General features: G+C 41.6%; 1 protein-coding gene across 1 annotated transcript in view; it reads left to right on the top strand.

Annotated features, from left to right (window-relative positions):
• The window catches only part of SLC38A1 (solute carrier family 38 member 1), a 44209-nt gene extending 18126 nt beyond the window's left edge, over window positions 1-26083 (top strand). The window contains exons 3-16 of the mRNA XM_034770012.1: window positions 1014-1089; window positions 1512-1627; window positions 8231-8304; window positions 9958-10050; window positions 10382-10463; window positions 12090-12172; window positions 13202-13260; window positions 13369-13497; window positions 14423-14502; window positions 16063-16163; window positions 21737-21855; window positions 22870-23011; window positions 23105-23202; window positions 24461-26083. Of these exons, the coding sequence (XP_034625903.1) occupies window positions 1014-1089; window positions 1512-1627; window positions 8231-8304; window positions 9958-10050; window positions 10382-10463; window positions 12090-12172; window positions 13202-13260; window positions 13369-13497; window positions 14423-14502; window positions 16063-16163; window positions 21737-21855; window positions 22870-23011; window positions 23105-23202; window positions 24461-24562 (1354 nt within the window). The 3' untranslated portion in view covers window positions 24563-26083. The remainder of the gene's footprint in view (window positions 1-1013; window positions 1090-1511; window positions 1628-8230; window positions 8305-9957; window positions 10051-10381; window positions 10464-12089; window positions 12173-13201; window positions 13261-13368; window positions 13498-14422; window positions 14503-16062; window positions 16164-21736; window positions 21856-22869; window positions 23012-23104; window positions 23203-24460) is intronic.
• Window positions 26084-26800: the final 717 nt, after the last annotated feature.

Here is a 26800-nt window from a genome sequence, read left to right as displayed (position 1 = left end):
TGTATTTACAGTTAAATTAGAACGGTATGTCCCTGACCTGAGGATGTTAGCTCATCAAATGCCTTGAAATTGTAGGGAACTGTTGGAGACGATATTTTTTAAGTAAAGCCATCCAGAGTGTTTTTGGTTTGGTGTTTGTTAAAAGAATCACCTAAAATTATCTAAAGCAAAAGGTATCTTTGAAAAGGGGTGGCAACACATGGTTAGGAAAGAAATTTGCATAATGGGTGATGCAATAGCTAGGGCCCAGAGATCCATGTGTAAATTAACAAGGAGATCAGGGACACTGCAAAAACTAAACAACCAAGGGTTACACAATCTAAAAGATTTCAGCAGAGAAAAGAAATGGGAGAAAATAAATGCAAGAAATATAACTCCAAGATGGTGAAGCACAAAGGCAGGGGACAGACAGAAAAATAGCAGGATGACAATAGATTTCTCATGTGCACATTGTGATGACAAAGCAAAACAGCACTTGTGAAGAGAATGGAGGAAGAGAGTTCTATCACTCTAAATAGCATAGGAACATCCCAGTCATGCTCATTTCCCTCAGCTGTACCCCTTATACCAGGAGCAGAGAAATTGGGTAGCTGTACAACACTAGAAGATCCCCTATAGTGGGATGAGCCTCCCATGGCTGGATTTGTTGTCTTTATGGCTAAGATCTACCAGCAGGCACACCATTCCAGAGGATCGGGACTAATACGTTCTGTTAATGTGTATGCAGATTAATTACCATCCTGTCTACAGAAGCAGTACTTCTCTTTTACTAAAGATCCAGGAATAGCTTTCTATATTTGTTAGGTCTGGTTCTGTTCTCACACTAGTGTAACTCCACTGACTCCTGATTTACACAAGTGTAAATGAATATCAGGCTCATTATAACCCTTTAAATAGCTAAGTTTGACCCTCTTTTGCAGGTATAAAATCATGCTGTGTTTATAGCATTAAAGTGTATATTCATATTCTATGTATCCTCATGATAGAATATGTATTCTCTGACTTCTTTTCAGCAAGTTTATTTCGGATCGGGAGAGCCGAAGAAGTCTCACAAACAGTCACTTGGAAAAAAAGAAATGTGAAGAATATGTAAGTCTCTCTCAATATACTGTTGATTGTGAACTATACAACCCTTAGATCTGCTTTTCAGAGGTGCTGAGCACCTACAACTCCAGCTGAGCCGGGGGAGCTGAATGTTCTCAGCACCTCTAAAAATCAGCTCCTATGATTAATGGAAGGTGTTTTTAAAAATACTGCAATATACATTGCCCACACTATTTCTGTTCTATAAGTGCATTTATCCCTTCCATTAAGCAGTAATTGGAATGTCCATGTGAAAAGGTTCACTAGGATTTATTCTCTTTCAAATCTTGCTTTGTATTTTTCTGCTGGATCATTGCTGTAGCAGTAATTACTTTTATTTCCTATAACGTGAAACTTGGAATTCACAGTATATGTGCATTGTATAATGAACTCTAAACTATTTATATGTCCATTTTTCCTATGTCCAGATTCCAGGAACAACCTCATTGCAAATATCTGTCTTTAATCTCAGCAACGCCATTATGGGTAGTGGAATTTTAGGTCTTGCCTTTGCATTAGCCAACACAGGAATCATCCTTTTTGTGTAAGTATCCACACAGTGAATAGCAGGATGGGTCACGCTTTCATTTTGATTTTAAAATGTTTGCATTTAGAGAGAATGCGGTTGTTTATAGACCATTCAAAATGCAGTGGGCAGTTTTACTAAACGAAGTAGGCTGCATACATAAGTAGCTTGGATTTCAGAGGTGCTGGCTTCAGTAGCAGCAGCTAATGCCCAGACCACTGATTTAGGTAACTAAACATGGACTTAAATATCCAAGTTTGATCATTTTGGTCATGGGTTTCAGATATGAATGTATCACAGTGATTAGTAAAAAAGACATGAGGTGTAATTTTGGACCCGTTGAATTCAATACAAGTTTAGCCATTGGATTCAATGAGGCCAGGATTTCACTTGGAGTCTCCAAGCTGCATAAGTATTAGAAAGAGCATTTTTGGACAAGAAATGGTACGAGAAATGTTAGTTTATAAACAAGAGAATAGATTACCCAATTTATATTTTAATCACTAATTTGTTATCCTACTTCTCCCAGAGCCCTAAAAAACAAAATTTAAAGAATCACACACCTTTGGGTGAATCTTTGGGTGTTCTATGTCCAGGTCCAGAATCTCACTCATTTTCTCTACCCATTCCCTGGGTAAGATGCCCAGAAGGGTAGTTTTCTATTAAGAGACAAATAACAGGCTACATTTAGGTATTTTTAATATGTGAGCAGCTAAATGTCAGTGATTAAGAACCTGTCCTGTTCTCCAAGAATCAATGAGAGTTTTGCCAGTGCCTTAACTGGCAGCAAATCACAAATCCAAACACTTATTATTTTAGTGATTACATAGTGTGAAACTACCTTTGAAAAGCAAAGCAAATTAAAATCCTTCAGCATAAGCACTCTGTGTAATATAATAATGGTAACTTACAAAGAATAGGCTAGACTATACAGTTTGCACAACTTGTTGGAGGCAGTGTAGAGCCGCTCCACCCAAGGGAAGCACTAAGGCAAATTGTATCTCTCTCAAAACTGCCTGGCGTGTATAGGGATTTACACATGGCATTGTCTATAAGTAGGGCCCTACCAAATTCATGGTCCATTTTGGTCAATTTCACGGTCATAGGATTTTAAAAATAGTACATTTCATGATTTCAGCTATTTAAATCTGAAATTTCACAGTGTTGTTATTGTAGGGGTCCTGACCCAAAAAGGAGTTGTGGGCGGAGGGTGTTGCAAGGTTATTGTACAGGGTTTGCAGTACTGCTACCCTTATTTCTGCTCTGCTGCTGACCGCAGCACTGACTTCAGACCTGGGCAGCCGGGGAGCAGTGGCTGCTGTCCAGGAGCCCACCTCAGAAGGCAGCGCTGCTACCAGCAGCAGCACAGAAGTAGGGATGGCATGGTATGGTATTGCCACCCTTACTTCTGCACTGCTGCCTGCAGAGCTGGATGTCCAGGCAACAGCCGCTGCTCTCCGGCCGCCTAGCTCTGAAGTCAGCGCAGAGGTAAGGGCAGCAATACCATGACCCCCCCCTTAAAATAACCTTGCAACCCCCCACCTCCCTGCAGCTCCCTTTTTGGGTCAGGACCTCAAATTTGAGAAACGCTGGTCTCCTCCCGTGAAATCTGTATAATATAGGTAAAAGCACAGAAAAAAACAGATTTCACGGGAGGAGACCAGATTTCACGGTCCGTGACGCATTTTTCATGGCCATGAATTTGGTAGGGCCCTATCTATAAGGTTCCACTGGCTGATGTGACGAGAAGCATGACCATGGTTTCTCCTGGTCCCTACCTCCTTTAAGGTGATTTATTTACTGCAGTGTGGAGGGAGGAAGTAGTCCCTGCTCTTAGAGACCATTATTGTGCCTATTCTTCAGGTGGATCACACAAGGCATAACCCCCACTGGCAAGGCAGATCACAATCTGGCCCCAGACACCTGGCTGCTTCAGTATTTGCCCTAAAACCAGGGTAAGGAACACTTGGGCAGACAAAGCTAAAGAGTTCCAGTTGTTCAAATGCAATCCCAAGGCTTGGATGTTTAATTTTTATACAGTCTATGCTGACGGGAGAGAGCTCTCCCATTGGCATAATTACTCCCGCTCTCCGAGTGGCTGTAGCTATGTTGGTGGGAGAGCTTCGTCCGTCGATATAGCACTGTCCACACTGGCTCTTAGGTAAGTGTAACTTACATCACTCCAGGGGAATGGCTTTTCCACACCCCTGAGTGACTTAAGTTATGCTGAAGAAACCGCTAGTGTGTACAAGCCCTAATACTTTTTTGTGCCCAGCTGGGGGGAAAAATGATGGGTAGGAGGCACATGAGATTTATATCCTTGATTTTCCTTTCTGAGATCTAGCACATGGCACCAAGAGACAGATCTGAAACGTAAAATATGAAAAGATACAAATCAGTTCAGGATGTTTTGAACTGCTTTGCTACTGCAGCACTGACAAACATTTAATTAAAAATAAACTCACTAGCTTATATGTCAAACTAAAAATGGAAGTGGACAGAGCTATTGCTACATCAGTGATTTCTAATTAAAATTATAGAAGTGCTTCCAATTTTTATATTCAATTTGCAAATATCTGTCTTATGTGTGTGCAGTATAAGATTGCCCTGTAATCTGAAACCCATTGAAAAGAGAAAATCATTCTGACTTTCACTTTGGGAATTGACTTGCTTTGGAGAGTTCAGGGTCCTGTCTAGCCTACAACTGTAACTAAATCAGGAATCAGCCCCTGGTCCAGTTACGCTTTAAAAATTACAGTGTAGATGGGAACTATCTGTGTCACAGTAACAGTCCAAAGCATTAGTCTAATTACATTCTGATTCCACTCAAACTTTAGTTCTTTGTAAACTCTCACAGCCTTGTCTGCTCCTCTCTTCACCACCCATACTGTTACTGAACTCATTAGCACTAACAAGAAGCTAACACCACATTCTGTAAAGCATTCTGTTTCCAGGGGCAGTTGAGAGGTGTGTATCTCCTGAATGCTTATATTAATGAGATAAAAGCAGAAGTAGATCACATACATGATACTGAACCCTAGATATGCTTAAAATGATCTTTGATAGTAGTTGGACTTGTCGTGAATCAAATACTGGGTAGATCTGTGGAGTTACCCATGTTGTACAAAGTATTTAGCTAAGGTGAATGCTGGGTAAATTTTTTGTCCTATAAAGAACAGAATTATTCTCTACTTAATTAACTATGCAGATTTAATAGCAGATATTTATTTTAATAGCCATGCTTTTGTTAGCTTCATAATGGTTTTCAGTCATGTTAGCAATGTCATAGACAAAGCTATTAAGACCAAAGATGTAGTAGTTAGTGACAAGTTAGAGAATGAGAGGCAAGTCAGCAGGGAATGAGCCATCAAACCAGTCTTTGAGATACTAAATCCTAATGGGACCTCTGGAGCTCTGTGGCAAATAAAGAGCACTGTTTAAAATGTTCCTATGTCCTGCAATGCAGAGAGTTGAATCCAATCGATCAAGAATACTTTTTTTTCCCTCACAGCTTGATCAAATTAATCTTTCCAACAAATATATAGTGCTATCTTTATCACACGTTGCTTTACAAATGATTAAAGACAGAGACCAAGTATTATTATTTTTGCATTTTAAACAGATGGCCTTGCTGTATTCATTACTTGTAAATTACACAGATCTGAAATGTTTTTAAGCCTTCTTTGATCTGGGTAGACTTTGGTTACGGAAGAGAACCATGCACTGCGATCTAAAAGTAAAAAGCAAAGATGGAAAAGGAAACCTGTATGTTAAAAAGCTAATTAAGCAAACGAGGGCCTGCTTTTCTGCCAGCATGACTCTACTGACTCCAGTGGAATCAAATTTAACCCCCACACAACTGAGATCTGAATCAGGATCATATAGTCTTTGCATACTGAATTCAAAATTAACAAAGCAACAAAAACACTATTATTATGTATTATTTGTGTAACTTAACGCAATAGGTAAGTATGATGCTTTGCAGGTGTAAAATAAGATGAGAGCCCATAGGTGCTTACAGTCTAATATGGCTAATAACTATGAGCTATGCCATAGAAAGACTCTTTCATATTAGCAATAGGGGAAAATTCTCACGGCTGCAGAATGTTTGGAAGGCTGCACATGAGCCAGGTTACAGAGGGACCTTAGGAGGAGGATTCTGCAGACTTCAGCACTGGTTGAGCCGAGCTCTGCTGTGTCCTGATCCCCAGGGGAATGTAAGGGGGTTTGTGTGGCGGAGCTGGGAGTGGCAGATGTGTGGCCTGTTAATCCACCAACTTCACAGATCCACTGGTCACAAAGCCCAGGCCTCTGCAGTGCAGTGGGTCACAGTCGTTGCTACAGCTGATGAGTGAAGGAAGCAGCTGTGGACAGACAGCATAGCTTCCCAGTGTGGGAGGTAGGATTCTGTTCCCCCTAGCCCTGTGTCGGTCCTCTGCATATAGCTATACACTTGGCTTGGGCTGGGGATGAGAATTTTGCCCAGATTTCTTATGTGGTTGCCAGCACTTTTTTAAACTGTACAAAATGTGAAACATGAGAACAATTTTGATACTACAGAGTTGCCAAAGCTTCACTGCTTATGTTTTGAGTTTGCAAAGCGCTAGGGGCACTAACATTTTCATTCCATTCTATGGGATGGTACAGGCACTAGTCTGCCTAAACCACAGCCCTCACACAAACAGGCTTTTCATATGGCTTTAATGAAAAAGGACATGTTTCTCATAGCAACTTGTGAGACTCCTGAGGGGAGGTAGGGAAACAGATCAGATCATCACCTGGCTGGCTTGCAGCTGTTATTTTTATCTCCGTGAAGACGCCCTTTGCTTGGTGTCAGCAAATTAGGAGTTCAATGTTAAGGGCTCAGTTACGGCTTGCTTCAACAGCCAAGCAATAATGGCTGGAGACATTATGCCCACATAGTGCAAAAACATGCACGTGGTCTCTGTTGGGAGCATGCTCAGCAGCAGCACTTACTCCACCTTCTCTCGCAGCACTGCCCTCCAGGCATTACAATGTACAGTGCAGCCAGGATGGACAAGTTCCTTTGGGAAGTGCAGTGCCATTGTCAGCTGTTTGATGCCCCATTAAGATCAAGTCATGCTGTCTGCATCATTGTGGCATGTTCTGTACAGTTACACTGAGAAAAATGGGGCTTCTTGTGCCCTTTTCCACTCTACCCCACACCTCAGGCCATGCAATCATGGCAAGAGCAGCCATAATTTGGCCCCAAATACATCTAGTCTAAGGAAGAAAACATTGTTCTCGAACTGTCATCCTGCATGTTCTTTTCAGTGAAAAGACTTGTTTTTGTCATTTTAAACTGACCATCTATTGTAGCAGCTTGTTTTCTGTTTAATTTAAGATTTGTTTACATGGTGTCCTAAGACATATTATCATGATAAAAATGATAGAAGTGCCAACAGATTGTTGTAATACTCCTTACACATATCATGAAAAGGTGTTGTCAATCAGCCCATGTAACTGTACAGAAAGAAAAAACACACAGTGTTTGAATTGTGCCCTGGTCTACAGGAGATGGATCATTGAGCAAAGGTAGTGTTGTGCACTTGGCCCATTGTACTGCCTTGTTATCAGGCGTGCTGCTCAGCCCCTGGCAAATATTGACTAAGCATTCATTCCCATTTTAATTCCCGAATTTTTCTGCAAACCGGTGATTACAGTGCAGGGGTCAAATGATGGATGCCCCATTGCAGGAAGCACCAACCATAATGCAGGATGCAGCAAACCCTTCTGCCTCTGCTTCTCTCAGTGCAGGACAGGGACTGGAGTTGCCAGTGCCATGCAGTACCTCAGAGGAGGTGTGTCTCTGCTGTCTCCCCTGCTCAAAATCTGAAGCTCAGAGACCACCACTCTGGGGATCATACAGTGTGAGCTAGTGCCAACAGGGATGCTAGTGTCAAGGCAAAGAACCACATCTCCTTTGGCTCCAGAGCAGCTGGAATGGTGCACAGATTGGGGGAGATCACACCGTATCCTGTACAATAGGCTAGCAGGGCTACTGGGGGCAGTGCTGCCCCCACTTTCCCAGTGGCACTGTCAGAGTCAGGCACAACAATATCAGGAGATACCATTAATATCCTCTGGAACATGGCTTGGGAAAGAACATTAGGATGTGACCCTCATATGGACATTAGGATGTGTCCTTATATAAACGCTTAGATAAAATTCTGTGCCTCAGATTTTAGAAAGATCATTAGACTAAGTAGTTGGGAGCATAGGGCTCACCGCTGCTCTGACTAGATCTTCTTGCTTAGATGGCAGGAGATTTTTATTTTGGTTTAGATTAAAAGTGGGAAGGGTTACTAATTGATAGGCTATAAACTTTGAGCACCATAAGTTGATCATGGCAGGCCTTCAATATAAGACTTAATGGGCCAGAGCCTCCTTTATACTAGGTCCCCTTTTTACACTATAGCAATGTAAAGAAGCCATAAAGCACGCGTCAGTTATATTTGTACTTACTCTGGGGCCCCTTTGCACTGCCAGAAAACTATGAAGGTGGCTTAGTGTAAATGAGAATCTTTCCCAATATGTACAAAATTGCAACACCAAGGAATGCTTTTATTATAATACGTTTTATTTTTCACTCTCTTGTAGGTTTCTATTGTCTTCAGTGACATTGCTGTCTATTTATTCAATAAATCTCCTGTTGATATGTTCAAAGGAAACAGGTAATTTGAGACCATAATGTATCAATTTAGTAGGAGGGAAAAGGACAAGAGGTGATAAAAATGTTCAGAATAAAGCAAGATGCCTGGGTTTTTTTTCTCATCAGTTTGAAAAAGAAAAGAGAAACTGGGCCAGAAGCCATCAGAGTTACTCTAGATTTATACTGGTATAATTGAGACCAGAATCTGGCCCATTGCTATAAAGAAAAGATATAGTCAAACCAATTCACAGTGAAGTCTGATACAGTGAAACTCCATTTAGTGAAGTAGAAGGAATGATTCAAACTGTTTTATTGCATTACAATCTGAAGATTGCAATTCCAGTTATAATGAAACTCTGTATAGTGAAGCTTATCTGGGATAAGATGACATCACTAAAATAGAGTTGATGTTGTTCCCAATAGTACCCATGGTATAATAATAGGTACTTTCCATATACGGAAGAAGCCACACTCTGCCCTGAGGATCTCACAATATATAAGTCTAAATACATATATAAATGCCCTTGTAATGTTAAACTCTTTAGGCTAAGAATAATGTCCTGAGGTTATAACCTTTAGTCCAAACTTTCAAAATTACCCATGCATGAGAATGCTTCCACATTTGAACACCTAATTTGTGTACACAATTATCACAACTGTGTATACAATGGCAGCAATTGCATATTCAAATTAGGCATGCAGATGCACACACATTTGTGTCCTTGAAACGCTAAAAATTTGGGTCCTGGGCTTCAGGCTGCTAAGGATGACATTGCATTAAAACTCAAACTGAATTTTGCTTCTTGTTCATGTGAGTTTTAATGAGAAAATGTCAACCAGGAGAAAATGTGAGGAACACAAGCTGTGAGACACCTCTTTTGGATAATCTGCAGTGTAACACCTGAAATATTTATCTTCCATTCTCATTGCATACCCTCTTGTGTTCTTAATGCTGTAGCTTTTCTGTCAGCCCAAACGACAACTGGGGAAAAAAATTGCTAAATTCAACTGGAACATCTTGTAATTAATAGAGGGTCTAGCTACTAGTTGAATTTGACAGTCTTTAAACAAAGAATATTTAATTATAGTTCTCATACTTTCCTTCTTTCACAGGAGCTCTAGGAGAATGAGAACTCATAAAATTAATATATTATAAGGAAATAAAAATAATAATTTAAATGAACAGTCTGGCTTCTCTGCATTAATCTATGTCAGTTAAACTGTATAAAATTACAGCATTGCTGTGTTGTGTCTCTCTAGCTTGTCTGCCAGAGCCTTGGCTTGCAGATCCCTGCTGTGTTGAATATTATCTTCCATTAAATCTTATATTATTCCTACTGAGGGAGCAAACTTAAGATGTCAGGATGCCAGGTTTGTAAATATCATGAGGACTGGAGGTGGACACTTATATTAAAGAGATATAATAATCTCATTGTGAGTTCCAACTTTCAAAAAGTGATTGGTAGCCACTCCTGACACAACGTGAGGAGGATATTTCCAAATAAGCTTGCTCGACTCCTGTGAATTACAATAGAGACCCATATTTGTGTGAAAAGGGAAAAAATAGCAGCATGGATGGGGAAATTAGCTGAATGAAGAGGAATCTTAAATGTTTTGACTTGACCGTTGCTTGTCAACCCTGATTTCTGATTTCTCCTCCAATTGGTTTACGCAGGCTGCATGGTGTATGAAAAGCTTGGCGAGCAGGTCTTTGGCACTCCGGGAAAAATGATTGTTTTTGGATCCACTTCTCTCCAGAATACTGGAGGTAAAGAGAGTATAAAAGACAAGAGCAAACAAAGGAATGCACATATATTTATGCCTGTTGGCCACTCAGATTTCTCATTCTCCCAGTGATGTTTTGGGAGCCCTCGTGTCCTGTTGTGCAGTTCAAACTAGTATTCTCTGTGTCGTCTGTTGAAATGACATATCAGGGAAAACCCAACTTGGATCAGTAATTTAGAATCAGTTAAACTTCTTTGCCTTAGATCAGCTTGTATTTACTTCGGGTTGGCAGGAGAACAGATCCAGTATCCTTCTATGTGCTCATTCCACAAGGTATCATGTCCACTTTCTAAAATGGTCTCATTTTTCTCCAGCAATGCTGAGCTATCTCTTCATAGTAAAAAATGAGCTGCCTTCTGCCATAAAGTTTCTTATGGGAAAAGAAGAAGCATTTTCGTAAGTTTAATACTATTTTGCTTTCTTGACTTCAGAGTCTAAACTTCATGTAGATAAGCTAGAGCATGGGTTTATAAAAGCACTAATTATTGGCTGTTCCTCATGCTAGTGTCAGATCTTCACAGCAGGGTCCCTAATGGGATTGTAAAGCATGGGGGGAGGAAGGGGAAAGAAAAGAAAAATAAATGAACCTTTAGTGATTACTGTCTAGATTTTTCTTCAGAAGAATGATTTCTACAGCATTCTTATCTTATGATCTGATCCCAATATGCTGAGCAATACCTGGGGCTATTAAACACCTTCAACACCTATTGAAACCAATGGGCATTGAAGGAACTCAGTACCTCCAGGAGTTCGGAGCACCTTGTAGGATTCAATCTGTAAAGAACTCCCCAGAGTGCAGGGGAGGCCAAACTTACTGACCCTCCGAGCCACATATGACAATCTTCAGAAGTTCGAGGGCCGGGGCACACTTGCTGGGGCTTGGGGCTTCAGCCCCATGGGAGGCACCTGATGGTGCTTGGGGCTTCAGCCCTGCTCCTGCTGAAGCCCCAAGCCCTGGCAGGTGCACCCCATGAGGCTGAAGCCCTGAAACGCCCTTCCCCATTGGGGAGAAGCCCCTACCCCACCACCCCACTGCAAGGCAGAAGTCTCGAGCTCTCCCCCCCACCCACCTCCATCTGGTTGGTGGAGAAAGGGGGAGCTGTGGGGGGCTCAGCGGGCTGCACTTTAACTGTAAAAGAGCCACATGTGGCTCACGAGCCACAGTTTGGCCACCCCTGTCATAGTGCAAAGTGCCCCAATACTAAAACATGACAGAAGTAGAATACCTAGGATAGATTTCTGCCACTTGTTACTGCTTGATAGCATCTATCATTGCCTTAAACAAAACAAAAAGAGGGGTATTTCTTTACATTGGTACATGTCTTGTTTGTTACATCAGATTATATGATGTCTTGCAACTTAGCTAAAAGGTGGAAACACCATCCTAAAGATGTTTCATACAAGACTGGACAGAGCACTTTAAAATATGTTGTAGAGAACAATCCTGCATTTCTCCCCTTTCTCTGCAGACCACAAGGAGAGGATTCTAACCACAGCCTATGGGAAGGGGTCAAGTGACTGGGGTGGACAGTGCATCCCAGCCCTCAGTAGCATGGTCTGTCATTTAGGGCATGTGGCCAGGCCCTCAGCAGGCTAAGTGGGTATATTGCTGTCTGCAGCATATGCTGCACTGCACTATGTCTGACCGCTTGATCTGTCTTTTCCTGTGCTGGCAGGATAGCTTCTATCTAATGCCAGCTGGTATTGCTCCATCCCTTCACCCATGCCACTGCTCCTACCAGTAAGGGCAACATTTTGCCCTCGGACTATGAAAATGTGTTGTGGCTCAGATTCCAAAGAGTACCACTTTTTAAGCAATTACTGATAAAATATTCCATTTACTATCACATGTAACCAGTGCCCTAGAAAGTTCAGAAATTGTCCCAGTCTTTGCCTGTACTTGAGCTTATAATATATGGAAGCCAGAGAAAATGCTGTAATTCTGGATGGCTGATCCAATGTTAAAAAACAGTGATAGTGCTTTAAGAAGAGATTTCACTGTATCTTTGAAATGTTTTACAGGGCATGGTATGTGGATGGGCGAATTCTTGTTGTAGCCGTGACATTTACTATAATCCTCCCTCTGTGTCTTCTTAAGAACTTAGGTAAGAGTGCAAATATCATTAGAATAAAGTGGGGGTACCCAAATTTTGCTCCCCTCTAGGTCATATTGGCCACTCAGATATAATGGAGAAGACAGTGCTCAGTCATGAATAAAGTGGCCTTAGCACAGGAATAAGCTATGTATTAGGCATCCTGGAACAAGCTAGGCTAAACTAAAAGCTAGTAACATGACAAATGAGACAGTATAACTAAATTGATTCAAAATAATGTGTTCGTTAGCTCTTCCATTTGTTTGTGGCAACTGATTACAGATTTTATGACCACCTGGGTGTTTATTCCGTTAGGTAAATTAATATTACATAGAGCTAGTAATTTTTTTAATTGCAACAGAATTATCAGAAAATGTTTTTTCCATAAAAATTCAAAATGTCAATAACAATTCTCATTGAAAAATTTTGACTAGTTCTGTCTAGGTAATGTGTATATGGATATTACTTATATTCCACAAGGCGCCTCTCACCCTATATGGCCAGATTTTCAAATGTATTTAGGTGCCTAAAGTTGCTGATAGGCACATATTGGAATTTCCAAAAGCACCTAAGGAGGTTAGGCACTTAACTGCCCTTGAAATAAAAATCGAAATCCCTTGGAAAATCTAATCCCATAGTAAGTTTTAACATTTAAGCACTGTGTGATTTGCGGCATATTATGAGAGTATTCTCCTATTATCAAGTTTACGTCCATTGTGAAAGTCATTCTCAAGAGTGCAGTTAATCAAACTGCCATATACATGATCTGCAAGGAGGCAGGAGAGGAATATTAAATGAGAGTCAAACATATCAGAACAGAATTTTAATATGTCTGAAATGTAGCAACCTTGTGAAATGACAGATTTCCAAAAAAATGAGACATTATTATATTATCCTGAAGTTCATGGTTCATATTATGTGTATAATGTGTAATAACTTTAACTATTTTCTAAAGTAAGAAGCTATAAAAAGAACAAAAACACAAACAAAATGTGACCATTACATGAGTTATTGATTAGATTTCTTTTGTATTTCTTTTAGGGTATCTTGGATATACTAGTGGATTTTCCCTTGGTTGCATGGTTTTTTTCCTCATAGTGGTAAGTTCTGCTTGCTGTTTTGGTTGGATTAGAGTTGCCCCTATAGTGTCTTTGGTATTTTTTATTTTAATAAGTTTTTACAGTTTACCATGTGGCACTTTATTGCAGGTTATCTACAAGAAAGTTCAACTTTCCTGCCCAGTACTGGAGCCAAGTGCAACATCACCTATCATATCAAATGTTAGCTCAGCACATGAAGAGATGTGTCAACCAAAGTATGTTACCTTTAATTCCAAGGTATGTTTCTTTCTATGATATTTATTTTTAATTCAGATAATTTGATATCACACTCCATATTCCTAGTCAATGAGACACATCATTTAGGTCCAGAGTCTCCGTGGCCCTTTCACAGATGCGCTGTGATGGGAAGGGCATAATGAATCTTCTCCCTCAGCTTGTGTAAGGGGCAGGTTCCACTGGACTTTAAGGAGTTGAGGCTCTGCCTCTCTTTGCACCAGGCAGCAGATCTGGCCAGCTTTAAAGAGGGAATGAACTGCACTATCAATCAATACACAGAGATTGTAATGCCTGGGAACTCCAGCAGGCATTTGCCTCCTTGAAATAGAATGTGTCCCAGTACTCCTTCTGGGACAGTGACCCTCTGCACAGCTCCTTCCTATGGTCTGAGACGAAATATCACAGTCAAGCTCTGATCTATCACTGTCAGACTCCTCTGAGCATCCATTCTATGGCACTGAAATAATATTCCTCCTCATGGCACGTAAAGATCAAACATTTGCCCCGCGCACACAAGACTGTGTTTGGCAGCAATAGTAGAATAATAGAATATCAGGGTTGGAAGGGACCTCAGGAGGTCATCTAGTCCAACCCCCTGCTCAAAGCAGGACCCATCCCCAGACAGAATATGAAGAGGATATGAAAGTGTCTTATTCAAGGGAATAAACCTGGTGGTAGCAGCTGCTACACGACTGCTGTCTCTGAACTGTCTCAGAAATATTTGCAAGAAAAATACATAGATTGTGTCCTCACATTGAAAAGTTATTGTTCCTGATGTTTTTGACGGGCCCTCTGCCTTCCCTGCAGGGACTCTCAATGTTCATTTGAAGAGTTAAGAAAGTTGGGAAATGAGGTAGTTGAAACACTGATGATTTCTTACTATGTATTTTTCCTAACTGTCTTTTCTTCAATTATGTTCAAACAGACTGTTTATGCTTTGCCTACCCTTGCATTTGCATTTGTGTGCCACCCATCGGTCCTTCCAATTTACAGCGAACTTAAAGAGTAAGATGTTCTTTTTTGTTTGTTTGTTTGTTTGTTTAAAATGAACTGTTTAGAGTGTAAAATGTTAGTGCAGAGTTGCTCCATGTTACCCTCGTAATTCAAAGGAAAAGTAGTTTAATAAAATCAGAAAACAAAGGAGCACTGCTTGAAGCTAGGTAAATTTGGATTTCCTATGGGGTAACATGACATCCCAGGGATTTTCTTTAGAATGACACAGCGATTGCACAGCCAAGCAGTGCAAATTATGATAGTTTACAAGATAGAGTCTTGTACTTCAGCTAATGCCATTGATTCCAATGTAGCAAAAAGCCTGTGACAGTAAGAAGTTATGCTTTTTATGTACAGGCTTTCACCCCAATGTGTTTTTAAACCACATCAAGTATAGTTAAACGATGTGACTGACACCAGTAACTTTTCTTTGTGTAAGAAAGATAAGAAGATGAGTCTCCCACACCAGCAACTGTACCTCCGACCCTCGCATAAGGGGAGCAAAGGGGCATGAGCAGGCAGTAGGTGTGGTGACCTGATTTGCACTGGTGCAAGTTACAGTAGGCCCCCTGCTTCTCTAACATCCATCAAGGCTGAGCGGCCAATGATCAGGGAGCTGCAACTGGCTCCTTGCAGCTGCTCCCTCCAGCACAGCTCAGATCCAGCGGAGAATCAGGGCTGTATTTTTATACCTTAGATGAAAACATTTTTTGCCATGAAGCAAAATCTGCTCCTAAATGACTGTGCCATTTTCTCTCTTTACTCCATATTAATGTCTTTGCATTAGTGCTTCAAGGCCAAAAGAGTTCAGCGCCTATTTAAGTACCTTAAAAGAAGTTACTGGAATTTCAGCAGTGCTCAGCCTGCTGCAGTTCCCGTCCTTATCAAAGGATCTGCTGTTTGTTGAAATTCTGACCACTTAGTAAGGTGTCTAACTGGGAGCTGTTGGGCACTTTCAGCTTCCATTGACTTCAGTGGGATTTTTGGGTGCTCAGCTCTTCTAGAAATCTGGGTGTTTCTATTTTGGTATCAAAATATGGATTAAGAGCCCAACGCTAGGTACCCAGGTTTAAGCATTTCAAAATAAGTGTCAAAAATGAAATGTTTATGTTTATCCAATTTGTTTTAAACTAAAGCAGTTCTCCTTACCAGAGGACATAGACCATTTTTTGCAAACATTTAGGATGTTAATATTCTGTTATTTTACTAGTCCTTTAATTTGCACACAGAAGCAGTTCCAAGCTGACCCTTTCTCTGCTAAGGAGGCTACTGCAAGGGGCCATAGCCACCCATTGGGATTTGGGGATGGCAATATTCACAGAATGGTCATTATGTTCTCTTGACTTAAAACCCTAGCAAAACTGGGAGGCTACCAGTAGCTATTGGGACCTTAGTCCCCCAATCATTCTCCTCCTTCAGTACAGCTATTGGGGATCACTGATTTGAATGAAGAAAAGACACTCTGGAGTCTCTCCGATGCTAGTTAATTTTGTTTGTGCAAAGGTTAATACATTTCTACAACAGTTATTCAAACAAAATGCAGCCATTTATTATGTTTTCTTCTTTTTCCAGTCGCACACAGAAGAGAATGCAAATGGTTTCAAATATCTCATTTTTTGCCATGTTTGTTATGTACTTAATGACTGCCGTTTTTGGCTATTTCACTTTCTATGGTAAGTAAGCAGCTTTTGCTGATCTAACATATCGGTCAGAAAGAATCCAGGTGAAATCAATAACATTTACCCACTGAAAAAGGAGAATCCCACTCACTTACCTTACTAGAATTTAAAAAAAAAAAATTCCCTAACCTTTTCCATAAAGATACAAATCTCTTCTTTACCGGTGCTCTGAGTGGCTACAGACAGTAGCTATATGCAGCATTTGCCAATTTAACTCCAAAAATGAAAGAAAAAGGAGGAAAGGCACAAGTTTAATGTAATCTAGTTTTATTTTGGGTAACTGGAGCTTAGCAGTGTCATATCAGAACTTTCAACTCTGGCCTTGGCTACACTTGCAGCTGTACAGCGCTGTGAGGTAAACCTGTCTTCGTACAGCTGAGTAAGGAAAAGCGCTGCAGTCTGTCCACACTGACAGCTGACAACGCAGTGGTGTGGCCACACTTGCAACATTTGCAGCTGTGTTGGGAGCGGTGCATTATGGGTAGCTATCCCAGCATTCATGTGGCTGCAACATGCTTTTCAAAACGGGGGGAGGGGGTGGATTGTGACAGGGAGTGTGAGGGGGAGAGAGAGTGCTTTTTGAAGCATGTCAGCTCTCTATTTTGCAAGTTCCGAACTCCTGGCCCCCTGCTCATTCATTTACTCACTCAAAGCCAGCTGCAAACTGTTTGCTTTTCTCTGTGGTAGGAGCTTTGAAACCGGCACTTCCGCATTCCTGCAGCCGGTCACAACAATGGAAAGGATTGGCCACTTGACAAGGTGATTAGTACAGCGCTGCAAGCGTTTACACTCACACCTGGGAGTCGTAGCCACTCCGCTGCAGCTGTTATTCCTCTCCAAGATGTGGAGTACCTGCAGCGGTGTACCCAGGGAGATACAGCGCTGTAAGTGCCCTGCCAGTGTGGATGGGGAGTGAGTGACAGCGCTGGGGGAGGCTTTACAGCGCTGTAATGTGCAAGTGTAGCCAAGGCCTCTGTGTTACTAGTTTCAGTTCAACTCATCGGTAATTACCTAAAGTGATTAGGTGATATCTGATTGGTTATTCAATTGCCTGTGTGAAATGAGATTGTGATCTCAGGATAGCGCCTAGTGAATAGGTGTCAAAATCATCACCACAGCAATTGGCAGCCTTATTACCATTCTGGGGGATGGAGACTGTGCTCCCTCTGTTAGCCAAAGCTGGTCTCTACCCATTCAGGTTAAATACATTGGTGATGCAGTTTAGGTAAGCTTGGAATGCTGCTGCTTGAAATGCTTTTGCAATTCTGAATACTTCAGTGTCCAAGATTTTCAATCCGCCTCCTTTCATGAACACTAATTCACTTTAAAAATACAAAAAACAAGCAAATCTTATTTTTTTTCCTTACTAAAAGGAATATGCAGAATAAATAAAAATCGGAGAACACACAGACCCTTACACTGGCAGGATGAGTGAGAGCTAATGTTCTAAAGCAATTTGAACAAGCAGGGCAATTGCCTGGAGCCCCACGCTACAGGGGGCCCCATGAAGCTAAGTTATATGTTTCAGTTCTGGGCAGCGGGATTCGGGATTCAGGTACACTGAAATATACGTACAATATTTATATTGTAATCAATTTATTTTATAATTATATGGTAAAATGAGAAAGTAAGAAATTTGTCAGTACAAGTGTGTTGTGACACTCTTGTATTTTTATATCTGATTTTGTAAACAAGTAGTTTTTAAGTGAGGTGAAACTTGGAGTACACAAGACAAATCAGACTCCTGGAAGTAGTCTGGAAAGGTTGGGAACCAATGCATAATGGGATATTGATGGCACGGGGGGAAGCAAATTTGAAAGTTGACATTTCTGTCAGAGGTCACCAAAAGTTCATCTGTCTTAACAATTTACAAAAAAGATATTACTTTCTACCATGAGGCTGTCATGGTGGGTATGAAGCCTCCAATTTGAAGAAATTAAGATAATTTGAATTCACCATTTCTGTTTAATGGATTTTGCCAAGAAAACTGATAAAGGCTGCAGGTGCCAACACTGATGGCCATTCTCATTCAGCAGTTGGGCGGTTGCTAGCCAGTGAGTTTTCATAGAAAACTACAAACAAAATATTAAAATTAATGATCCAATTGTATGGTCCTGAAGAAATAGCTACAATGGGCCAGATCTTCAGCTGGTGTAAATTAGTATATCATATTGACTTCAACAGAGCCAGGAAGATTTATACCAGCTGAGGATCTGATTCCCAAGAAGTTTGAGGAGGCTGAGAAACTCCCCGAGATTCAATTTCTGGAATTTCTTTGAAATTCCCACTTCATATAGGAGGAGTTTGGAGTCATGTGATGGGGTTTACAAACCCCACTCTCAGCAACATATGGCTAATGAGCCTAGCACACTTGCAGCCCCTCTTCTGGTTCCTCCAGAACCTCTTACTTAGATCTGGCTGCACTTTTCCTCACATTTCCTGGTTGTGGCACACCTCATCTGTGGCCCCAGAAAGTCATGAGGCCTCCTTAATCTCCTCCAGGTGCTGGCCCAAAATTTCCATCCATTATACTAGGAGGAAGAAGCTGGACAGGACCGTGCTCTGTAACTGTGGGGGTCTATTTCTGATCCCTCGTATGATCAGGCCTCCAGGCAGAGTTCCTCTGAGCAGCGTCCACTGACTCTCTAGACACCTTTGAGGAGTAGTTGGTACTATCTGGGGTTCTCTGCTCAGTGTCGTGCTCCAGATCCCTGATTTCCAACCTTTGACCTCACTCCTGCTCCTGTTTCTTTTTTTTTTTTTTTTTTTCTCATTTGTTGTCCCCAGAAATCAATTGTGGCCTGGACTTAGTGCTTACTCTGCTTATTTGAGGGGGGTGGCCTTTTAGTTATGGGCAGGGCTAGACTTGCCGGCCCCCGTATTACAAATTGTATAGGGTTAATGAGCTACTGTGGATTCAGTTGGCTGTGCCTTGCTACACCTATAGGAGATATCAGAATTGGAGGGAGGAGCTTAAAAGAGAAAAACCCAGCTGAGTTGGGGGGCAGACATATCAGGAGAGCAAATCTCCAGTCTTTAGCTACTGGACCAAGTTCTGGCTAAAGGCTAGAACTCCTTAGCTGATTACTGCCTCCTCAAAGGAAGTGTGGACCTGTTGTGGATCCACTTATGATGGGACTAATCTTTGATGCTAGCCTGTGAGCTTATTTGGGGCCCGCTGCTTTACAGAAGATGAAGAGGGAAGAGGACTCTGACTCCATAAGTGGGATGTTTCATTTGCGGTTACTTCATTTGGGTTTATTGACAAACCCTGGAAGGGTTGGACTATCTGGGGCTCAACTGAAGGATCTGAGCCTCTTAAGACCAGACTAATGTGCTTAAACTCCCAGACACCACAGAACAGACACCACAGCACCCACAGGGAAAAATTAGTGGGTGCTCTGCACCCACCAGCAAGCAGCCAGCCGTGTCCCAGCTCCTCCACCTACCTTCCAGCACTTGCCGCCACCAAACAGCTGTTTGGCGGTGTAGCAAGCTCCAGGAGGGAGTGGGGAGGAGAAGGAACATGGCGCGCTCACAGGAGGAGGTGGGGAAGAGGTAGGGCCGGGGCTGGGATTTGGGGAAGGAGTTGGAATAGGGGCAGGGAGGAGGCAGAGTTGGGGCAGGGACTTTGGGGAAGGGGTTGGAATGGGTGCGGGGCAGGGGTGGAGTCGGGGCGGGGCAGGGGGCAGAAGGGGGTTGAGCACCCACCATTGGGAGTAGAAATTGGTGCCTATGGTGCTGGGACCAAGTCCTGGGGGCGACCTCGAGCAGGAACCCTGGAGACAAGTCCACAGAGGAGGCAAAGTCCACACAGGAGGCAAATCTAACCCTACAGATTACTTTAATCTGTGAGGAAAGGAAACCCAATTCTTTCCTACTTTACCATGTGCCTGAATATTAATAGTGTGTGGATAATGCTGCATCTGCGAGAGCCCCCCACCCTGATGTTCGCCTGCACCCTATCAATTGCAGAATTGGGGCGTGGAAGGGCAGCATTACTTTTCTCCTTCCCCATGGATCATCGTTTGAGACTGACAGGAACATGCCTTTTTTAAATGCACTTTTTTTTCTGTAGCCCTTTCCCTCATCCTTTCATAGACCAGAATAGCATTTTTATTTTGGCCTTCTCTTTTTTTAAACCAACACCACTTGTGTATTTGCTCAGGGTGTCGCAGTTATTGCCATATGTACATTACAGGAGTACAGTTACAAAAAATTAGGTATTGATAAAGGTCACTTGCTTGGGCTGTATGGTATTTTGCTGTCATGCTGAGTGGGAGACCAGAGGTACAGAGGCAGCAACCTGGGCTTGTAATGGCAGAATGCGCCTTATGTGGTATAAGCCAGGTACGAGAAGGGGCTATGCCAGCACCCTTTTAAAATTGCACCCGCAAACTGAAGGGAAGTTTCCGATGATTTCAGGCTTTTTCTGTATATTGATAAGTGATTCTTGCCAGAGAGGGTTTATCCTTTAGGGTCAAATCTTTCTGACGAGTAATATTTTTGCCTTCATGAATAGACCCGATTGCACCAAATGGCAGGTATTTTAAAACTATATATCCCCAATGAGCCCCCTGCAAGGTCTTTATCCTCCTGCCTCCCCCCATCAGATTACAGAGGCTGACCACTGTTCTGTGCTATCAGTTTTCTCAGGACACCTTTCAGAAACAAAGCTTGAACACTTCCAGAAAAGGGCAGATTAATATACTTTTTTTTTGTGCTCAGTGCATTTGCTTCCTTTGGTTACAGTTATGAGAGTTTTTTTAAAGGTGCGGAAACAAACAAATGAATTCTATGTTCTTCCTGTCTGCCAGCATGTGTACACCTGGTCCACAGCATTTCTCACTGGTTAAGGGAGATGCTTTTGTGGGAGGCCTTGTTAAAATATTGTCAGTACACCAGCACGTGGTGCTCCCAGTGACCCATATCAGCAGCATTTAGAATGGATCACTTCCTGTAGGAGGTGGTCATTAAGGTGCAGGGGCTGTGAGTGTTGCTGAGGGAGAAGGGTAGGTTCAAGAGGGAAAATGGAGGTGTGGGGGTAGCCACCAGAAGTAGCTGGATAGCAGTATGTGTGGTCAGAGAAACCTCCTGGGGAAAGGGTTGACCTAAAAAGGGGTTTGTTCTTCAAGAGAAGATGATCTGTTTTCTCCTAGCACTTTATTTGCTATTTGGACTTATTTAGTGCAACCTAATAATTTAGTATAAATTCAGCAGGGACAGTGCATGTGGTTATTTTTATATAAGTTTAAGCTGCCAAAAAATCCCCAGTAGCTATGCTATGCCTCCCTGTAGTCTTCCTGCAATGGACTTTAGCTTAGAGTTAACCTTGTGCTTTCTTGACTAGGGATGCTTTCCTGAAACAGGGCCCCAAAGAGATAATCTTGAAACATGGAATCACTAGAGTATGGTTTAAAACATATTTTAACTCAAAAATGTTTCATTCCCTGCCCTTTTGTTTGCTGATACATCACTTATTGTTCAAGAAGGCCATTGTTAAGTGACGGTTTCTGTAAATTAATTGGTTATTTGCTGGAACACTTACATTATTGTCTTCCCTGCAGACAATGTGCACTCAGATCTGCTTCACAACTACCAGAGTAGAGATGACATCCTCATCCTGACAGTGCGTGTGGCTGTCATTTTTGCAGTCATACTCACAGTGCCAGTGCTGTTTTTCACTGTAAGTATAAGGCTCCTTGCAATTTAGAAACAGCTAAGATCTGTAGTAGGTGCACTCTCCCAAAGCAAGGCTGGTTTGTGTGTGTGGTCTGGTTTCTGAATCAATGACAGACTACAGAGAGTACTTGATCCTGCAGTCAGTCTTTCCACATATTAAACTCCCATTGGCTTAATTGGGAGTTCTGGATAGGAGAATAAGAAACTATCATACAATTAAAAAAATTAATCTCTCTTGGAACGGGAAGGTGTTAAGTCAATTTAAAATGAAAATACATAAGGGCCTTATCCTACCCTATTGATCTCAATAGGGGCAGAATCAAGGATGAAATTCATCCAAGAACAGAGGAACCACAGAAATCTTTTTCAGTAACCCTGTTGTAGTAGGGCTCTTCATGAGAGGGTGGGATGGACTGACCATGAGGGCAGCCTTCATTTCCCCTGTTTATTGCAGGGATCAAGGAGCTCTGTACAACATTTGAAGAGTCTAACACAGAAAGAGGCATTATGGGCAGGCTGGGGAAGGAGTCACTGAATCCTCAATTATGCAGATCCAGTGGATTCAATACCTCCCCACCCACGTGGGTGACATTATTCCAACCTTCCTTTGTAGGCTGGAATGGCAGCTACAGAGTGGCTATGTTGCAGAGTTGGATGTAGGTGAATTCCATTCCTTTCCATCGCTGTTTAATTCCACACACAAAGCCGATTACGTGAGCTTTCACCATGGCAGAACAGCAGTTAATTTTGAACTAAAAAGTACATGTTAACATACTCCCCCACCTCTGTCAAGAAATATAATCTGGGGGAAAATACACTCGTACAGACACATAGAAATCCAGTTCTCAGATTTTGAATTAAATGTAAGGCTTATTCCAAGAGCAGTACATTTGAGACCTCCAGAATCACTGGGGCATCTATGAAAATCTCATTGTCATGCACAGAATCAATAAAAATTAGTATATGGGCTTGAAAGTTGTATGCTCCTCCTAACAGAGAACTCTTCATTTTCCTACAGGTGCGTTCTTCTTTATTTGAGCTGGCTAAAAAAACAAAATATGACTTATGCCATCATATTGTGGTTACTATTGTCCTCCTGATTTTCATCAACCTGTTAGTAATTTTTATCCCCTCAATGAAGGATATTTTTGGAGTTGTAGGTACAGTATTCTGGTTTTATATTAATAATAAATAGTTATTGTGGAATTTCACATCTGCCAACAACAGCTAACATATTTATTTGAATGTTACAGGAGTAACTTCTGCCAATATGTTGATTTTCATTATTCCTTCATCGCTGTATTTAAAAATCACACATCGGGATACGGAAAAATTTACTCAGAGGATTTGGGTATGTTTTTCTGTAGATCAATTTAGTGCTTTGCCTGTTACTCATTAAAATGTATTCAGTTGAGAACAGATCTAATCTGTTGTCTGAACATATGTGAACCTATTGCTGTTACCCTTGTCCTCCCTCCCTCTGTCACACTCCTGTGCAGTGTTTTGTCTTAAATTAGATTGTAAGACCTTTGGTGCAGGGACCCTTACCTTCTTATGTGTTTGTACAGCACCTAGCACACTGAGGCCTTGATCTGATTGGGGCCTCAAATCTAATTAGGGGCCATCCGGAAGTACCACAGTTTAAACAATAGTAATCCTTAGCAAGGTTCTGAGTCCTTTGAATTTGGCAGCAGAGGAACTGCCTCCATAGCCACAACTTATTTTCCACTGCAACATATTACCTGAAAGAGCCTGCAGTGTGTCATGTTTGCAGCACTTCACGTTGTTTTAAGGGATCACAGTCAAATTTTGGGCGCCCCCTGCAAAAGGAGCCAACTCTTCATCATTTGTGAGCATACAGGACTGTGACAACTTGATCTCAGCAGGGTCTTATAAGTTTTTACTGGATGTCAAGGGAGATTTGCAGTCCAGAAGATGTCACAATCCTTCCCATACTGAGATTAGAATAAAAAACTTCCTTGGTAAAGGTCAAAGATCCTGCTAATTTCCCAGCTGTGAATAGAGTCATGTAAGATTCTGAATAGTCCCTGTGATTTGCTGAGTGCACTCAGTGCACTACCAGAACCAGCTCTTCTGTTATCATGTCTTTGTTTTTTATTCATATTACAGTAGTGATTTGGATTAATTTTATTTGATTACTCCATAATCAAGAACTTAATTTGGGCCAGGCTCATGATTCCATAGTTATTTCTCTGCACTGGCATGCAAGAATCTTAGGTTACATGTGGGTTAATTCATTAGCTCCACCAGACGACAATGGCTGAAATGCTGTGCAAGTAAACCCTCATAGGATGGCCCAGTGCATGTGCTTTACTTCATTCTGCAATGAGCCCTTTGGCTAGTTAAAGAGCAGAGCCAAGGGGTACCAAAGGAGAACCCATTCAGCCCTCTTCAGATAGAGTCACTGAAATGAGCACTTAAGGCAAAGTTTGTTAACTGAGGATAGAGGAAATTTTCATTCTCAGTGCTTAACAAGGAATTCAGAGCTTTGTTTTCATTTGTAATTTTGAAACCCAGTATCAATTTTTAAGTCTCTCTAAGGAAAAAAGTTACCTTAGTTGAAAGACTCCTTTCCTTTTTTCTTTCAGGCTTCTCTTTTCATGGCATTGGGAATATTGTTTTCCCTAGTGAGCATTCCTTTGGTCATCTATGACTGGGTGCACTCAGGAGACAAGGCTGAAGGCAACTGAAGTCAACATCATGCTGAAAAGGATACATCCCTGTTTGCTACTCACCAGAATCACCACCATTCTGTTTTATCTATCCCATCCATTATGAGTTTACTCAAATCAAATCCAAATAATGAAATACTGATATAGATGTATTTGCTTGCAGAAAGTGCCCATTTTCCCAACAGCAATATCAGTTTCTCCAATTCCAGTGAGTTATCAAATCAATGTTAAGGTTGTGTTGATTGTCTGCGAGGGTTTATATGGCTTTGCCACTAGGTTCCAATCATAATTAATTTTTACTCTTCTGGGATTGAATTAGATTGTTCTAGTACTAGTCTTAAAACTTCCAAACCATAATATTTAGTCCTTTGGAGCAAGCAATGTATTTGTTTTTGTTTTGTTTTACAAATCCAGATTCTAGACTAGTTTTCACAAATGATGTTCAGCTCTCACCATCTCTTTTTTAACCAAAACGCTACTCTTAAATTGCATACATTTGATCTGGCTTTTCATTACTATTTTGTAAACCATTTTCCCTCATTTAGTAAGTGTAGCATTCTGGAGTGTTTATATGAAGGGTACCATGAAAGCATCAGCTGTTGTTAGATAAGAGTATGTCCTACACTTGGTGCTGCTCTTTAAAAAAAAAAAAAAAAAAGTCATTGGAGCAGCCAGCCCAAATGGTTGAGCTGATAGCACATCAAATCACTGTGCAGAGACACATACTCAACCATGAGTGATCTTAGACCAAGAGGAATATAAAACCCTTTTGAAACTGACCAGAAACAGACTTGGTATAGAGCACTGAACATTTGAAACCAACCAGGAGAAGGCAGAGCTGATTTCTATGTGAAAGGAAAGATTCAGAAATATGCATTTTCTTCCATATAAACCAATATTTACTAAATACATCTACACTTTTCAAGAAAAAATGAAAAATTCCAGTTATATCAAAAACCACCATCTTTAGTCATACTTAATGCCTTTTCCTTTAGGATAGTTTTGCATATACCTAAAGCTGACCTTGTAAAGAAGTTAACTTATTCTTTTAGGGTCAGCCCTCCTCCGATTGAAGTCAGTGTGAGTTTTGACTCCAGTGGGAACAGGATCAGGCCCTTATGCAAAACTGGATTCTTAATTGGAATCAAGCCAGATTTTTATTTTTTTAATATCTCTTTAAATAGAACACTTTTTTATATTTAAAAAGCCTACTTCTGTTTCTTCGGGATCAAACAAAAATAGCTATACATTATTTGCAGAGCCACTCTAACTTTGCATTTATGTTGTGGCATATTGTTAGTTTGGAGAATGGCTCAGGTTAGAGATTCAGGTACTAAGCAGATGATCTTTATCATCACATACCGAATCATTTTTAGTAATAATGTTCTGCCAGGGACACATATTTGTTCATGTTGTATTGTTCTTGATGTGTGAATTAGAGAGAAAGTCTGAATTCTGCTGTCAAACATGTGTGCTAGGTTGCTAGTGCAGGGATCGGCAATCTTTGGCACACTGCCTGCCAGGGTAAGCCCCCTGGCAGGCCGGGCCAGTTTGTTTACCTGCTGCATCCGCATGTTCGGCCGATCACAGCTCCCACTGGCTGCGGTTCACCGCTCCAGGCCAATGGGGGCTGCAGGAAGCGGCAGCCAGCACATCCCTCAGCCCGCTTCGCTTCCCGCAGCCCCCATTGGCCTGGAGCGGCAAATTGCAGCCAGTGGGAGCTGCGATCGGCCGAACCCGCGGATGCATCAGGTAAACAAATGGGCGTGGCCTGCCAGGGGGCTTACCCTGGCGGGCCATATGCCAAAGGTTGCCGATCCCTGTCCTAGTGTAAGCAGAGTCTGAATGAGCTTTCCCCGACATCTGATAATGAGCTGTGGAAAAAGACTTCAGAAGCTGATCTCGTTTGCCTGGACACACCCACCCTGCCTAGGTGTACAGCATGATGGGATTGCTTGCCCAAATGATCACTTGTGGTTGGTGTTGGATCCCCAGTCTCCTTGTTATTGGGGCAAGAGTAATAAAGGATTGTTATCCTTGTTGTGTGAACCGAGGGCAGCAGAACTGTACCTGGCATACCCCAATGGAGGGACTCGCCCTCAACTGAATGGCACTTGCTAGGCAGGGGACATCGGTTCCAAAGTCTAATGAGTTGAGAGAGGATGGGCCTTGTTTAAGGGTCCTAGACACTGTTTGACCCTTCCTCTCTCCATGGTAAATAAAAGAGTTAATTTAAATTCAATTGAGAGTCTTGTT

This window comes from Trachemys scripta, chromosome 1, assembly GCF_013100865.1.
Source record: "Trachemys scripta elegans isolate TJP31775 chromosome 1, CAS_Tse_1.0, whole genome shotgun sequence".
NCBI lineage: Eukaryota > Metazoa > Chordata > Testudines > Emydidae > Trachemys > Trachemys scripta.
The sequence above is the reverse complement of the archived record's forward strand: the minus strand, read 5'-3'. Positions and strand labels throughout refer to the sequence as shown.